Below are 16,053 nucleotides of genomic sequence, written 5' to 3'. Positions count from 1 at the left end.
CCATGGAGGGGGTATAGCTGACTCTTGCCATTGTGCAGTATACAGATGTATCTCTATATTGGGCAGATTTGCCCTCCATATGAATCACAGAGACCCATAACGTAATGTGAATGGTGCCTTATAAATGGCAGAAAGAACAGACAGCATCCCACGTTGCATGTCCCCCTGTGGCATAGTAGGGTTAGGATCATATCACGTTGTGTTGCTATTCAGTATATACTTCGGCATAGTGCAGCGTACAGATAGTGGGCCCATTGAGTTTAATGGTGGTCAACTACTGATACATTCAAGGCAGTTTCCACATTGTCATACATTTTTATGTATCTAGGTGTCACTAGTTGACTCCCATGACACTCAATAGGCCGCTGTCTGTTTGCTGCAGGATATGGCGGCCTCGCTATCTTTACAGGTTTGGCCTCTGTAAACACCAAATAGACGTGGTAACTTGTGAAAATTAAGTGTGGTGGCTTTGTCCATAGCAACTAGCAACCAATCATATGGCGTCATTCACTGAAGCTGGGATCTGATTGGTTGCTATTGGTAGCTGCTCCACATTTACACTTTTTTTTAATCAGCCATAGCAACCAATCAGGTGGCTTGTTAAAAAATCAATACTGTGGTCTGACTGGTTGTTATGAGCAACTGCTGCGCATTCAGTCATTCTTAACAACCAATCAGAGAACTGCTTTCATTTTTCAACCTGCGAGACAATTTACAGCGAGCGATAAAACCACGTGACCCCCGCAGAGCTCAGCTTGGTCTACGGGAAAATGGCGGCCGTCCTATAACAGCGCTGAGTGGCGAGGACTGGTAGGTGATGAGAGCGCCCTCCCCCGCCTCCAGCTCCTCTGTCTGCTCAGCGGCCGGAACGAATAACCTACCTAGTGCCCTATCCGGGTCACTCCGCCCTCCTGTCAGCAGCGTGTAGACAGGAAGTGGCCCGTGCCCGGTGACCCATGAGCTCGTCCCGGGCTCTCCTGTGCTGGTGGTGCTCCGGGCGTGCTGGGTGTCTCACCCGCTGGGCACCCGCCGTCCTCCACCCCAGGCAACCGGTGTCTAGCAGGCCCAGCAGTAATGGTCCCGGGAAACCGGGCGGCTTCAGACCGGACCGGGTCGCCGTAGTGACTAAGACCACCCGCTATGAGTTCGAACAGCAGCGGTTCCGGTCCGCGGGGTTATCCGAGGACGAGCTGCGGGAGCTGGTGAGTGTGCGGCCTGCAGGGGGCGCTAACAATAAGGGGCGCACACAGTATGGGGACCTGCAGGGGGCGCTAACTATAAGGGGTGCACACAGTATGGGGACCTGCAGGGGGCGCTAACTATAAGGGGTGCACACAGTATGGGGACCTGCAGGGGGCGCTAACTATAAGGGGTGCACACAGTATGGGGACCTGCAGGGGGCGCTAACTATAAGGGGTGCACACAGTATGGGGACCTGCAGGGGGCGCTAACTATAAGGGGTGCGCACAGTATGGGGACCTGCAGGGGGCGCTAACTATAAGGGGTGCGCACAGTATGGGGACCTGCAGGGGGCGCTAACTATAAGGGGTGCACACAGTATGGGGACCTGCAGGGGGTGCTAACTATAAGGGGTGCACACAGTATGGGGACCTGCAGGGGGCGCTAACTATAAGGGGTGCACACAGTATGGGGACCTGCAGGGGGCGCTAACTATAAGGGGTGCACACAGTATGGGGACCTGCAGGGGGCGCTAACTATAAGGGGTGCACACAGTATGGGGACCTGCAGGGGGCGCTAACTATAAGGGGTGCACACAGTATGGGGACCTGCAGGGGGCGCTAACTATAAGGGGTGCACACAGTATGGGGACCTGCAGGGGGCGCTAACTATAAGGGGTGCACACAGTATGGGGACCTGCAGGGGGCGCTAACTATAAGGGGTGCACACAGTATGGGGACCTGCAGGGGGCGCTAACTATAAGGGGTGCACACAGTATGGGGACCTGCAGGGGGCGCTAACTATAAGGGGTGCACACAGTATGGGGACCTGCAGGGGGCGCTAACTATAAGGGGTGCACACAGTATGGGGACCTGCAGGGGGCGCTAACTATAAATGGTGCACACAGTATGGGGACCTGCAGGGGGCGCTAACTATAAGGGGTGCACACAGTATGGGGACCTGCAGGGGGCGCTAACTATAAGGGGCGCACACAGTATGGGGACCTGCAGGGGGCGCTAACTATAAGGGGCGCACACAGTATGGGGACCTGCAGGGGGCGCTAACTATAAGGGGCGCACACAGTATGGGGACCTGCAGGGGGCGCTAACTATAAGGGGCGCACACAGTATGGGGACCTGCAGGGGGCTGTAACAATAAGGGGCGCACACAGTATGGGGACCTGCAGGGGGCTGTAACAATAAGGGGCGCACACAGTATGGGGACCTGCAGGGGGCTGTAACAATAAGGGGCGCACACAGTATGGGGACCTGCAGGGGGCGGTAACAATAAGGGGCGCACACAGGATGGGGACCTGCAGGGGGCTGTAACAATAAGGGGCGCACACAGTATGGGGACCTGCAGGGGGCTGTAACAATAAGGGGCGCACACAGTATGGGGACCTGCAGGGGGCTGTAACAATAAGGGGCGCACACAGTATGGGGACCTGCAGGGGGCTGTAACAATAAGGGGCGCACACAGTATGGGGACCTGCAGGGGGCTGTAACAATAAGGGGCGCACACAGTATGGGGACCTGCAGGGGGCTGTAACAATAAGGGACGCACACAGTATGGGGACCTGCAGGGGGCTGTAACAATAAGGGGCGCACACAGTATGGGGACCTGCAGGGGGCTGTAACAATAAGGGGCGCACACAGTATGGGGACCTGCAGGGGGCTGTAACAATAAGGGGCGCACACAGTAGGGGGACCTGCAGGGGGCTGTAACAATAAGGGGCGCACACAGTATGGGGACCTGCAGGGGGCTGTAACAATAAGGGGCGCACACAGTATGGGGACCTGCAGGGGGCTGTAACAATAAGGGGCGCACACAGTATGGGGACCTGCAGGGGGCTGTAACAATAAGGGGCGCACACAGTATGGGGACCTGCAGGGGGCTGTAACAATAAGGGGCGCACACAGTATGGGGACCTGCAGGGGGCTGTAACAATAAGGGGCGCACACAGTATGGGGACCTGCAGGGGGCTGTAACAATAAGGGGCGCACACAGTATGGGGACCTGCAGGGGGCGGTAACAATAAGGGGCGCACACAGTATGGGGACCTGCAGGGGGCGCTAACAATAAGGGGCGCACATAGTATGGGGACCTGCAGGGGGTGCTAACTATAAGGGGTGCACACAGTATGGGGACCTGCAGGGGGTGCTAACTATAAGGGGTGCACACAGTATGGGGACCTGCAGGGGGTGCTAACTATAAGGGGTGCACACAGTATGGGGACCTGCAGGGGGCGCTAACTATAAGGGGTGCACACAGTATGGGGACCTGCAGGGGGCGCTAACAATAAGGGGTTCACACAGTATGGGGACCTGCAGGAGGCTGTAACAATAAGAGGTGCACACAGTATGGGGACCTGCAGGGGGCTGTAACAATAAGGGGTGCACACAGTATGGGGACCTGCAGGGGGCGCTAACAATAAGGGGCGCACATAGTATGGGGATCTGCAGGGCGCTGTAACAATAAGGGGTGCACACAGTATGGGGACCTGCAGGGGGCGCTCCTGCGGTGATGCTGGGTAGCGTGTCAGGAGCAATCCGAGAAAACAAAGGGCTGACAATACATTGTGCTGGCGGATGTGTTACTACACACATGGGGGGCCGCTCAGGCTGTAAGGCTTTCTATAGACCTGTGTAATCCAGCCCTGGATTACACCACTCAGCTACTGACAGATGGACACGTCCAGTGCTGCCCCTCCTCACTGTCTGGCAGTGTACCCCAGAGCTGCGCTCTCTTAAAGTGACCTTGTCGCCAACCTTAGAATGTACAACATGTGGGAGAGGATTGGGTTCTGTACTGTGCTTAATGAGCGGTGGTGCATGACCACGTCCCTCCAGCTGTTGCAAAACTACAGTTCGCATCATGATGGGAACTGTAGTTTTGCAACAACTGGAGGGCGGCAGGTTGTGCAATCCCTCCATGGGGCACCATACCACTCCAGCATATCCTACCCTTTCATCATAGCCAGTGCTGCCCCCCTCCATATACCCCCGCGTGTAGCTGATGCCCTCCTGTCATTGGCTACCCGAGCTCCTGCTGTGACCCTGTAATCTCCCTGTAGACATAATACGGTTACGGCTTATGTCATCTTCATCCTTGGCTGATCCCAGGCTGGGTAATGAATTGTCACTCATTTAAAGGGCCGGTACTAAAGTCATGGTTGCGCACTTTAGTGTCAGCCATAGGTGTGAGGTGCAGCTACTCCTTTCTCTCCATGTCCGTATGGTTGCGCACTTTGCATAGTCTATTATGTATAGGCTTATATATCTGTATAGATGACTGGGACTGTGTATAGACACCATGCAGACTGTGTTCAGCTTCCTGCGTCCAGTGCAGGCGTATGGAGAAGTTGCTTAACATTTTAGCAATACAAAAATTAAAGTTTTTCTTCTGTTATTCTTGCATACTCATCGCTGTGATTCCTAATACTGCTTTAGTCTGGCGTTTAGTCTTTGCTCTGGTGCTCTGGATTAAATCTCTCTTCTCAATTTTTTTTATTTTCAGCTCGCACTGAAAGGCTCCAGCTACAATGGACTGTTACAGCGACATAACATTCACTCAGAGAACGTGGAGCACGTGGTGCAGAGTTTACGGTAGGTGCTGTGTGCCCAAATTCTCATTGTGATTAACTGATAGGGGGTCCACTCTGCCCACCTATAATGCAGGTGACAGACGATCTCTAGGGATCCTATTTCTTAGTAAAAGAGATGTTTTAAAGGGGTACTCCAGCAAATTTTTTTTTTTTTTTTTCTTTTAAACCTGTTTCAGAAAGTTATATAGATTTGTCATTTACTTCTATTTAAAAGTCTTCCAGTACTTATCAGCTGGTGTATGTCCTGCGGAAAGTGGTGTATTCTTTCCAGTCTGACACAGTGCTCTCTGCTGCCACCTCTGTCCATGTCAGGAACTGTCCAGAGCAGGAGAGGTTTTCTATGGAGATTTGCTACTGCTCTGGACAGTTCCTGACATGGACAGAGGTGGCAGCAGAGAGCACTGTGTCAGACTGGAAAGAATACACCACTTCCTTAGGACATACACCAGCTGATAAGTACTGGAAGACATATAGATTTGTAATATACTTCTGTTTAAAAATTTTCAAACTTTCTGATACCAGTTGATTTGAAAGATTTTTTTTTTTTTTTTGCTAGCGTACCCCTCTAAGTGTTGTCTCCATGTGCCCTTATAGAGTTTGAAGGGGCAGTCGTGATCATGGCATGGGCACAAGCCAGCTAGCTGTATGTACTTTTCCATCCCAGTAGCCTGCAGTCAGTATGTCTGCACAGAGCATGCTCTGCTGTATTGCATTGTTACAGAAGTTGCTGGTAGACGTCTCTGTCTCCTAAAATACACCTAACAGAAAGAGCAGCGTAATATGGACGATCCGCTTCACAGCACATGAACTGTATTCTGCTGTTTAGGTAATGGCCACTAAGTTCTGCTCCTCCCTGGACGTGTCAGTTAGCCCACTCAGAACCTCATCAAGTAATGGGCCCTGCTGTGACTGGCTCAGCGATATGGGGGGATAAATGTCACTGGCCACAGCTATATGAGGAGTATATGTGACTGCTCCCAGCTATATGGGGGATATATGAGACTGCACGCAGCTATATGAGGAGTATATGTGACTGCCCGCAGCCATATGTTGGATGTGTGTGACTGCTCGCAGCTGTATGAGGGATATATGTGACTGCCCGCAGCTGTATGAGGGATATATGTGACTGCCCGCAGCTGTATGAGGGATATATGTGACTGCCCGCAGCTGTATGAGGGATATATCACTGACTGCAGCTCTGAGGGTTACACGTGACTGCCAGCAGCTATATGGGGGATATATGACTGACTGCCCACAGCTATGTGGGGGGATATATGACTGACTGCCTGCAGATATATGAGGGTTACATGTGACTGCCAGCAGCTATATGGGGGGATACGTAACTGACTGCAGCTTCTGTCCCTAATATTTCAGGAATGATGGCATTGATGTGAAGGTAGTGAAGAGGAGAGACTACGGTGAGGACACTGTGCGATGGGCAGACGCCATCATCTCAGCAGGAGGTAGAGATTTATATTGCACTTGCATCCTACTTCAGTATTAAAGTATGTGGCGGGTTTATGGACTCTCATACAGCTGTCATTCCTCCCCTTCTGACCCAAATACAAACAACCAGGATGTCCTGTGTTGCAAGACGTGTCACAGGACTAGTAGTGTCCCTGAACTCAGATGTGCCAAGTAACACAAAGCGGCACAGACTGTAACTGGGCGTCTGACAACATGACACGTTTCATTTCTCAACCCAGGAATGAGCCAAGTGATCCTATATGAGATATGTCACCCGGAGCGACCTCTGTATAGGTGGGGTCTGCCTGTGCTCAGGTGGATATAGGAGGCCATGACCCCACCTTCACACAGTTGCCTGTCTCCCAAGTCTGTATAGAAATGTATTTTACTGTTCCTTTTCCTTTTTTCTTTCTTCTGATAGGGGACGGGACAATGCTTCTCGCTGCCAGCAAAGTACTAGACAAGTTCAAGCCTGTGATTGGAGTGAACACTGATCCGGAAAGGTAACGCCAGGCCGTCTCACAAGCCAAAGCGTCAAAGACGTAACTGTTCATGACAACAGATGAGCGAATCTCGAGCATGCTCGTGTCCGTCTGAGATTCTCTTATCTCTATTCAGAATTCTTCCTTATGGGTAAAATATCAGTGAACAGTGGGTGAGGTGTAGGAAGCAAAATACACCCATACCGTGCACTGATCAGCACCATGGGGGTAACTGGCAAAGACATTAGATGGGTCAGTAAGAGAGACCCCCCGTAGACCTCAGGGTTGGATCATCTCTAGTTATTATATATGGACACTTCCTCCTTCTATTATAATTATTTTGTATGTTTCAGATCTGAAGGACACCTCTGCTTACCGATGCGGTACACTCGCTCCTTCCCAGAAGCACTACACAAGCTTTATCGCGGTGAGTTCAGGTACGATTCATCTCATACTCCTAGAAGAGGTCTTCATGTGCTGTAAGGTCTAACTGTTGCAAAACTACAACTCCCATCATGCTTGCACAGCCAAAGCTTTAGTTTTGGCTTTCCAGGCATGATGTGAATTGTAGTTCTGCAACAGCTGGAGGGCCATGAGTTTTACACCCCTGGTCTAGGTCATTGCCCATTTATTAATTGGACACACCGACCTCCTCACCTGTTTTGGTTTCCCTCTATTACTATGTGTCACCAGAATGCATTGCTTCTCCTAATTTGGTATTAAAAAGGTGATCTCAGAATGTCTCTTGTCCTTCACCAGGTGGCAGTGGCGTCAGCGGATTAGATTGTTCCTTGAAGGCACAGGGATTAACCTGACCCCTGTAGACTTACATGAGCAACAGCTCCGGTTGGAGGAGCACAGCAAGGCCCACAGCTCTGGAGCTCATCATGAGCAAAGTAAGGTGAAGACTCTGAATACATGGGAGTATATAGCAGTATAAGATCTGTATATAAGCTACATAATAGCTGTAATGAATTAGGGTTACTATTGAGAGTGCATGACTATACATCTTAAGGTTTACAGGAAAAGTACTAACTCTCTCCTTGTCTACATGTGATGTTGGCATTAAAGGGTTTTCTCTATCTTTTAGAGTGATGGCGTATTAGTAGAATATGCCATCACTTTTTGATTGGATTAGCTATTTGCCTCAGCCAGGGGCCTTTCAATGGCCGTTTTAGGGTATGATCCCTCTTCGGAACAAGTGCAAAAATTTCAAGCGGGGGCATGCGGCATACGACGCTTTAAGTTCTGCATGACCCATAATCTAAAGCTTAATCCACCCTTCGCCCAAAGAAACTGACATGACAATTCTTTGGAAGGATGGCGGATTGAGCCTCAGAGTCAATGGGACAGGCGGAACTTGAAGCGCAGACTGCTACGTGCCTCTGCTTGAAACATACTCTTGAATGGAGAGAGAATCTGCCATGATCAGCTAATCATTGTTTTGTTTTTTTTAAACGTTTAAAAATAATAAAGATTATTCTTACCTGTCCAAGCTCCCCAGTAGTTCTCCAGCCTTGTTGAAGTGTTCTCCGCTCACCGCAGCCTCCTCGGGGATTTCTGATCCCGTCTCTGCAGGCAGCTCTGGAAATCACTGGTCCTATCTCTGTCAGTGATTGACGGAGCTGCCTGTCAGTCAGTTCAGAGATGGGGTCAGAAGTTCCCAAGCCCTAAGGCGGCTGCGTTGAGGAGGACATCGGGAAACCTGAACAGGTAAGTATAATCTTTATTTTTTACACCATATTTTTCTCCATATACAGAAAATAATGTTGCATAAAAAAATATTTTATTAATCGGAGCAGCCGGCAGTACATTAGGCAGCAGCCTGGAGCTGTAGGGACAATGACACTGGTATTAATCTTTTGCCATTTGTGTTTTGTTGTTCAGCTTCAGCGACTCTTTCAGGGCCCCATCTTTTGCCTGTTAGAGCATTAAATGAAGTATTCATCGGGGAATCTCTGTCTTCAAGGTACGGTTACATGGAAAAGATTATTTATAATGCTTAAGACTGGTCTGTATTTAGGGTTTGCTAGTAATGGAAGGGATTATAAGGGTATCTTCACACTGGGCACATTTTTACACGTGGAAAATTTGCACAAAATGCACGTTATTGTCAAAAGTCTTGAGTGTTCAGACCCTGACCGATCTGTAGAATGAGTAGGGAGAGGTGCATGCTTCTCTTCTCCGCTCTGTGTATGAGACTGAGATGGCTCCATAGACTTGTGACACAGCTATGAGCCCAGACTTCTCCTGGATCGTACTTCTGTCTGGTCAGGGTCTCAACACTCAGGCGTATTTATGACCGTGCCCAGTCCACAGCCTGTGAATTCAGGCTGCAGATTTAGGGTCACGTTCACACAGGGTGGATATGCTGCAGATATAGGGGATGATTATACAGGGTAGATAAGCTGCAGGTTTTCTCCCCCCAAAGCATAAAAAAAAACACAATTATGTATTTTAAAATCTGAGGTTGTCTATTTGCCTGTGATTGTGATAAAAACAGGCAGGGGTCATGTGACATTGCAGACTTATGTGTCACCATGATGCCTCTCTTGCAGTCTAATTCTGTGGTCACACTCTCTTAAATCCATCCAATTATTTATTTATTTTTGTAAGTTAAGTTTTGTAAGTTTAAAAGAAGTAACGGACAGAAAGGGAGCACGATAGCAGAATCAGACTACACAGGTATTGTTTGTAGTCTGTAACCATGGAGACGTGGAGCTTTGTATACAGAACTTACTGATTGCAGAGTAGCATCAATTTACCCTTTCTTAGATGCATGGAGCTGTAATAACTGATGTGATGGGGACATGGAATTTATGCCTCTTTTATGTTCATAATATTCGCCCCTAAAATGTATCTGTATGAATTGCTGTATATAATAATGTTGTTCCAGTAAGTTCTCTGCATCCTAGCATGACACGGTGTGTGTGACTAACCTCTCCTCTCAGCGGTGCTTTCTGTGCTTCAGCACATCACTACTCCTGACTAACGCCTCTTGCACTTCACGGGTATTTCTTTTTGTCTTTTATAGTGAAAATTTTGGTAAATTTTTCACATTTAGTAATTTGAAGCTTCTGGGGTCATGTGACGTGCCAGGACCGATGAAGGGGGAATAACAGATGTATTACATACACATTGACTATAGGGCATGGGCGTCTGCAGCCAGTAGCTGCAGATCAGGAAGTGATGTCAGAGAAGCGGTGTGTGGCTTTGTCACATGCAGCGGTTCAGCCCATAGCATGCAGCGGTAGTTGTGTATAAGGACCTGTCATGTCACCTGACCCTAGTAGATACATGTTACCAGTTCTCCTTTTAAATTTGGGTGGCGGATTCCTTGATCTCTTCCCACCAGCTCTCTTTGGCTTGGCCGTCCTGCTACACTGCAGTTTAGCATCCATGTAATAACCCGCTGTGAGGTTAGCTCACCTGATACACACTTATGTTCTGTCTTATTCAGGGCGAACTATAAATTCTGCAAACCACGTTTTACCTTCTCGCTTCATAGGGCTTCCTACTACGAGATCTCGGTGGATGACGGGCCTTGGGAGAAGCAGAAGAGCTCAGGATTAAATGTTTGCACTGGGACAGGATCTAAAGCCTGGTAACTTCTTGTCTGTACAATAGCTGCCAAACCCTGATCACAGACAAGAAGAGCAGTATAGAGCACAGGTGCCAAACTGTAGCCCTCCAAGCTCCCTCCAGCTTAAGCTTTGTCCAAGCATGATGGGAATTGTAGTTTTGTAACCGCTGGAGGGCCTGGGTTTGACACCCCTGGTATAGAGCCATGTATGACCACTCTGTTCCCCCATACACATTATACTGTCTGGTGGACACCTCTAGGGCCCAGACACACGTCGGCAATATACAATTCATGCACGGCCAGTATACTGCGGACCGGACCTCTGCTCTTCCATCATGATTGATGATGCCGGGGGATCTGATACTGTTACTGCGTCAGTACAGTAGTGCAAAGATTGTATGTCAGAGTAAGGGTACAAACACCCTGGGCGTATCTGCAGTGGATTTTCTTGCTGCGGATCCCTGCCCTGTACACTCTATGGGCAATCAAACTTGCAGAGGAATGGACATCCTGCTGTGAGTATGTCAGCAGCCCGCCCCGTTTACCCCCGCTGCCGGAGCGTATACATCACCTGCTCCCCGCTCCGGCTTGCTTCAGGGCTCCCGGTGTTTTCACGTCCCGCTCAGCCAATCAGTGCGCTGCGGCTGAGCGGGACATGCCGGGAACCCCCGGAGCATGGAGAAGGTGATGTATAGGCTCCGGCGGCGGTTAACAGGGCGGGCTGCTGACATACTCGCAGCAGGATGTCCATCCTGCTACTAGTTTGTCTGCCCATAGAATGTACAGGGCACAGATCTGCAGAGGATCTCGCTGCGAATTTGCAGCGAGAAATCCGCTGCGGACACGCCCAGTGTGTTTGTACCCTAAAACTGTTTTGGAGCTCCCAGCATTATCAAGTGCCCATGCACAAATGGTATGTTGTAGACCTTAGAAATGAAGGTCTGTTAGAGAAACAGTTTGGAAAGGACAATGGCCATTGCAATCACCATGACTGCTTGCCTGGCTGGATGGTACTGCAGCCCCTGTTCTCTTATAGAAGAGCAGACAGACTTGCTGTGCAGCAAGCTGGATGACAACCTCTTAAAAGTTGTAATGGCGGACATATTGGCTGTTGACATTGTAACTTAGAAGTCACTGATGATCTTGTTAACTGAAAGAAATGACTATTACTGGTTACAGGGCCTGTATACTGCCCCAGTGTTATACCCAACCTGTATGGGGGATTTTGCTAGACTTCCCTGTTCCCTTGACACTTTTAGCCATATTTTGTTTAATTCTATATCGATAGAGAGCAGGTGGACGTACATGTAAATGATGAAGTGTTTGAGCCCCCCACATTGTCAGTGCTCAGCGTGTTCATTGGCTTCTTTAGGTCTTACAACATAAACAAGATGGCTCCACAGACCATAGAGGACGTACTAAATATTGGTGAGTGTCCCCTGCCTAGATCCTGGGTGTTTATATGGTGCCTCCTTGTAGACCACGAGCTCCTGTACTTGGGGATATTCACATTAGATCTGTCAGTGTAGCTTTCCATCTGCTCGCAGGATCTGCCACTGATGAATCCACCTCCTGCGCCATTACTGAGTGATACCAGGAGAGATCTACTGGCCAAATGTGCCAGAATTGCTGCAAAAGCAAGATACATGGCGCCTGGCAATTGTTTGTTTTGTATGCTTAAACTCTTCAGGGAGACGAAGGGGGAGATTTATGAAAGGGTGTAAATATACACCTGGTGTAAAGTACCCACAGTAACCAATCACAGCTCAGCTTTCAGTTCTGGTAAAATATAAGAGGAGCTGTGATTGGTTGCTGTGGGCAGTTTACACCAGGTGTATATTTGCACCTTTTCATAAATCTCCCCCACAGTGTCCAGTCTCCTAATGGGAAGGCATCATCAGGAAATTTCATATTACTCAAGTACAGTTCCTTTCAGAAATGCAGGGTTCCCAAAATTAAAACTGTTATCCAGGCTTAGAAAAACATGGCTGCTTTCTTCCAGAAACTGTACCTCTCCTGTCCTTAGTTTGTGTGTGGTATTGTAACCCAGTTCCATTGACATGAATGAAGCTTAATCGTAATACCACATACAACCTGGGGCGGCGCTGTTCTTGCAAATAAGTAGCTCTTTTCTTTTCCTGGATAACTCCTATTTCCGCAACTTCATTTACTATAAAAAAAAAAAGTACCAAAAGTTACCAATAGGTGGCGCTGTAGCAGTATTAATATTTCATTTTCAAAAATTGAGGCTTGCACAGATCTTGGGTGATCAGCCATTCTGTTAATGAAGGAGGGTATTCATCAGCATAATGCAGCCATTAAAACTCAAGCTGCAAAAAAACATGTTTTTCCGAATGGAGAATGAAAACCAAGGGGGACATATTGAGCATTTATAGTGTAATCTGCATAGCCACAGCGTCACCTGTCTGAAATTTTTTTGTACTGCTGTGTGATTTTTCACCTGACTCTGAGCCTTTTGGGTTGGGGCAGTATGATTTCTCTAACCTTGTAGTTTTTTTGTTTTGATTTTTAATATAAAAAATCCACAATAAGTAAGTAGATTGTTTCTGTTATCTGCAGATCACTTGTTAGTAGGGATGAGTAAATTTACAGTTCTAGTGAAGCACTTTGCTAGGCTTGGCGGTGGGCTTGTCAGCTGGCTGCCTTTTGAACTCTGCTCCGGATGCCTCTAAAAGCTGGATACAGTCCTGGGAAACATCTCCCAGTTTCCTAGTACTGGATCCTCCTTTTCTAGGCAGTCAGCTGGAAAGCCGACCGGGGAGCCTAGCAAAGTGTTTCACTAGTACTGTAAATTTGCTCATCCCTGCTTGTCTGCTTTCCTGTATAGACTGTGTCAGGATGATCAGAGTCATCTCATTATTATAAAGTGGAAGGATATAATGATGGGATAGTACTATTATGCACAGATATCTCTGTATACAGCCCCTGTCACTCTTCCTCGGGGAGGGGCCTCACTCCATCACATCCTGGAAATTAATAGTATATTTATGGCATTTCCTGTCTAGTGGCTCCTAGTTTTTGCAGCCACTGTAAAGCACACACCCTGCAGCAATACAGGAAGGCTGTGTGCACCCCCAATATGGCCACTTGTGTTTTATGAAAGTTAATGGTGACAAGAAACATGTTACAAATACAAGACGTTTCCTTAAAATCAGCATTTTTTTTTTCTTTTTTCAGTGAAACGATACAGGATTGTGAACCTGACGCTGGACAGTGACCTCATAGAACGGGGTGAGATGTTACATATCTTTTATTGAGGGAGCAGCCTGTGATCAGAGTCTAAAAACAGACTGGAGGAACAACTACTGGACCCAATCTATGACCCTTTAGTTAGCTTAGAAGTACTCCTCCCTGTCCCATCAAGCTTTGCACTAGAGGGCTGCATGTTCTCATCCCTGCCTTAAAGCATGGTGTAGCTTTACATTCAGCTGATGTTAGATCTCGGTATATGTTTTGCAGTGACAGATGAATACAACGACTCCCTGGTATTCAGCCCTGAGGAGCAGAAGATGTTTTTCAGCATACGGGAACCCATTTCAAATAGAGTATTTTCCAGCAGCCGCCAGCGCGGTTTTACCTCTAAGTAAGTGAATGCTACGGCTAAGAAAAATGGGGAAGCTGCAGGACTGGCTTCAGAGAGTCTCTCCTTTGCATGTGCTGTTTGCAAATGATTGCCACCCTTGTTTAAAGGGAACCTGTCACCAATACAATGCTATCTAATCTATTGCTGTGATATTATAGAGTGGGAAGAACTGAGGATATTGATATATATCTTTGTGCGAATAGATTTGGTATAACTTGTAACATATTGATTGAAATCCCTGCTTATTCTGTGATAAGGAGTCCAGTGGGCGGGGTCACTCTGGACTGGACTCTTTAGCATGGAAATATCAGGGATTTCAATCAATAAACTGCAAGTTATGCTGAACCTTTTCCCATGAAGACTTATATTAATCTGCTCAGCTCCTTCTGCTCTATAACATGATGCTGATCGCTTGGGTAGCATTTTCAGTGACTGGTTCCCTTTTAGGACGAAACACAATGCCATGATGGGCTGTTTTGGCACAGCTGGAGGGCCAAAGGTTCCCCATGTCTGATGTTGTGGCTTTGGAGAATGTAACCCACCCCGTGCTTTGCTCTTCCTCTGCAGGGTGAGCGTGCGCTCTCGGTGCTGGGACGCCTGTATGGTAGTTGACGGTGGGACGTCTTTTGAATTCAATGACGGAGCAATTGTGACAATATCCATGGACCGCGAGGATGCTCTCTGCACTGTAATTCTGGATGATTAAGTGTCCCACTACAGGGAAACTCTAAGAGCCGCTACACATGTAAACCCCTCTTACCCCCCCGACCTCAGGACACCCAGATAAATGTGCAAAGTGGACAAGTATAAAGCCATGTCTGTTACACAGAGAAGCGTTGCCAACCCTACACGACTGCTGGACCCTCGGGCAGCAAACTGCTGTACATTTGTATAATACAGAAGAGCCCAGATCTATTATTGCCACCACTGATGCAGTTTTGATAGCTTGTTTATTATGCACAAGGCCATTTTTAGCTTTCTTTACAATGATTTTCTTTTCTAGCAGAACAATCAATGGCGGGATTTACGGGAGAGGAACCAAATGGTTTTGGCTGCTGCCTAAATCCTGCTTTTTGAAGTAAATCTATAACTACTCCATAGTGAATTGTCTGTCTGTTCTTTACATGACCAATATTTGTTTGCTTCTATAGCATAGGTTACATAGGGCTATACACTAGGGCGGGCTGAATGAATCTGCAGTCTGCAAGTGTTCTGATTCCTAAGACACAGTGCAGACTCTTTCAGGGAAGAGGAACACTTTGAAAGTAACCTTTACAAGACTAAGGGTGCATTAACACAGAGATTTATCTGACAGATTTTTGAAGCCAAAGCCAGGAATGGATTGCAAAAGAGAATAAATCTCAGTCTTTCCTTTATAAGCTGTTCACTGGTTATAGTCTGTTCCTGGCTTTGGCTTCACAAATCTGTCTGTGTAAACGTACCATTAGGGTCCGATGAAGGCCCAATCAATATTGTAAACTAAGATCGGCAGTCGTTTACTGAGTCTAATACGCGGCCCGATAATCATATATCAAAGGCTGCACAGACATCATTTGCAATGTCCGTGCAGCCCTTGCCCAAACAGTTAATACATTACCTGTCCATGCTCCCGGTGTTCTCCTGCTTCCTGGTCCCACATGCTGCAGCTTGAGAGCTGTCTGTCTGAGCCGACAGGCCACTCTGCCAATAACTGTCTGGAACCGCCACAGCCAGTGGTTGGCTGCAGTGTGTGGGATCAGGAAGCATACAGAGCGCATTAAGTGTATTAACTGTTTGGGCAATTGTCAGCCGTTGACCGCTCATCGCTATTGCACATAGCGGTGCATGATCAGCAGCTGATAATTTTAGGTCTGGGCCTAAAGAAACGATCAGCCAAGATAATGTTCCTGAACCCGGACATTGTGACTGGTCCGCTCAACACTACCTACTAGTGTTCTGTCCCTAGGTCTGAGTAACCATGATAGTTAAAGGTGTTTTCCAGGACTAGAAAAACTAGCTGCTTAGTTTCAGAAACCGCACCAATCTTGTCCTAGGGTTGGGTTTGGAGCTAGAGATGAGCGAACCTGGAGCATGCTGGAGTCCATCCGAACCCGAACTTTCGGCATTTGATTTAGCGGTGGCTGCTGAACTTGGA

The 16,053-nt window shown here is 48.0% G+C and overlaps 1 protein-coding gene across 3 annotated transcripts; it reads left to right on the top strand.

Annotated features, from left to right (window-relative positions):
- The first annotated feature begins 753 nt into the window (after nt 1-753).
- NADK2 (NAD kinase 2, mitochondrial) lies at nt 754-15,019 on the top strand. 3 transcript variants are annotated; one of them, XM_069963074.1, is made up of 12 exons: nt 754-1,202; nt 4,696-4,784; nt 6,158-6,246; nt 6,672-6,753; nt 7,086-7,169; nt 7,492-7,628; nt 8,620-8,701; nt 10,241-10,336; nt 11,688-11,743; nt 13,514-13,567; nt 13,796-13,919; nt 14,487-15,019. In XM_069963074.1, the coding sequence occupies exons 1-12, from the start codon at nt 957-959 to the stop codon at nt 14,623-14,625; spliced, it is 1,278 nt and encodes a 425-aa protein (XP_069819175.1). In that variant the 5' UTR covers nt 754-956; the 3' UTR covers nt 14,626-15,019. The 3 variants fall into 3 exon arrangements, with proteins under 3 accessions (XP_069819175.1, XP_069819174.1, XP_069819177.1); XM_069963073.1 differs by having other exon boundaries at nt 10,193-10,336; XM_069963076.1 differs by lacking the exons at nt 754-1,202; nt 4,696-4,784 and having other exon boundaries at nt 6,159-6,246; nt 6,668-6,753; nt 10,193-10,336.
- Nucleotides 15,020-16,053: the final 1,034 nt, after the last annotated feature.

Source organism: Dendropsophus ebraccatus, chromosome 3 (genome assembly GCF_027789765.1).
Source record: "Dendropsophus ebraccatus isolate aDenEbr1 chromosome 3, aDenEbr1.pat, whole genome shotgun sequence".
Classification (NCBI taxonomy): domain Eukaryota; kingdom Metazoa; phylum Chordata; class Amphibia; order Anura; family Hylidae; genus Dendropsophus; species Dendropsophus ebraccatus.
This window is presented reverse-complemented; position numbering and strand designations above follow the sequence as displayed.

What these genes read in the sequence shown, in the direction of transcription:
- NADK2 (XM_069963073.1), top strand. Translation starts at nt 957, where the DNA reads ATGAGCTCGTCCCGGGCTCTCCTGTGCTGGTGGTGCTCCGGGCGTGCT. An exon ending in AGGACGAGCTGCGGGAGCTG is followed by an intron (nt 1,203 to 4,695) that starts GTGAGTGTGCGG and finishes TTTTATTTTCAG; the next exon opens with CTCGCACTGAAAGGCTCCAG. An exon ending in CAGTGACCTCATAGAACGGG is followed by an intron (nt 13,568 to 13,795) that starts GTGAGATGTTAC and finishes TATGTTTTGCAG; the next exon opens with TGACAGATGAATACAACGAC.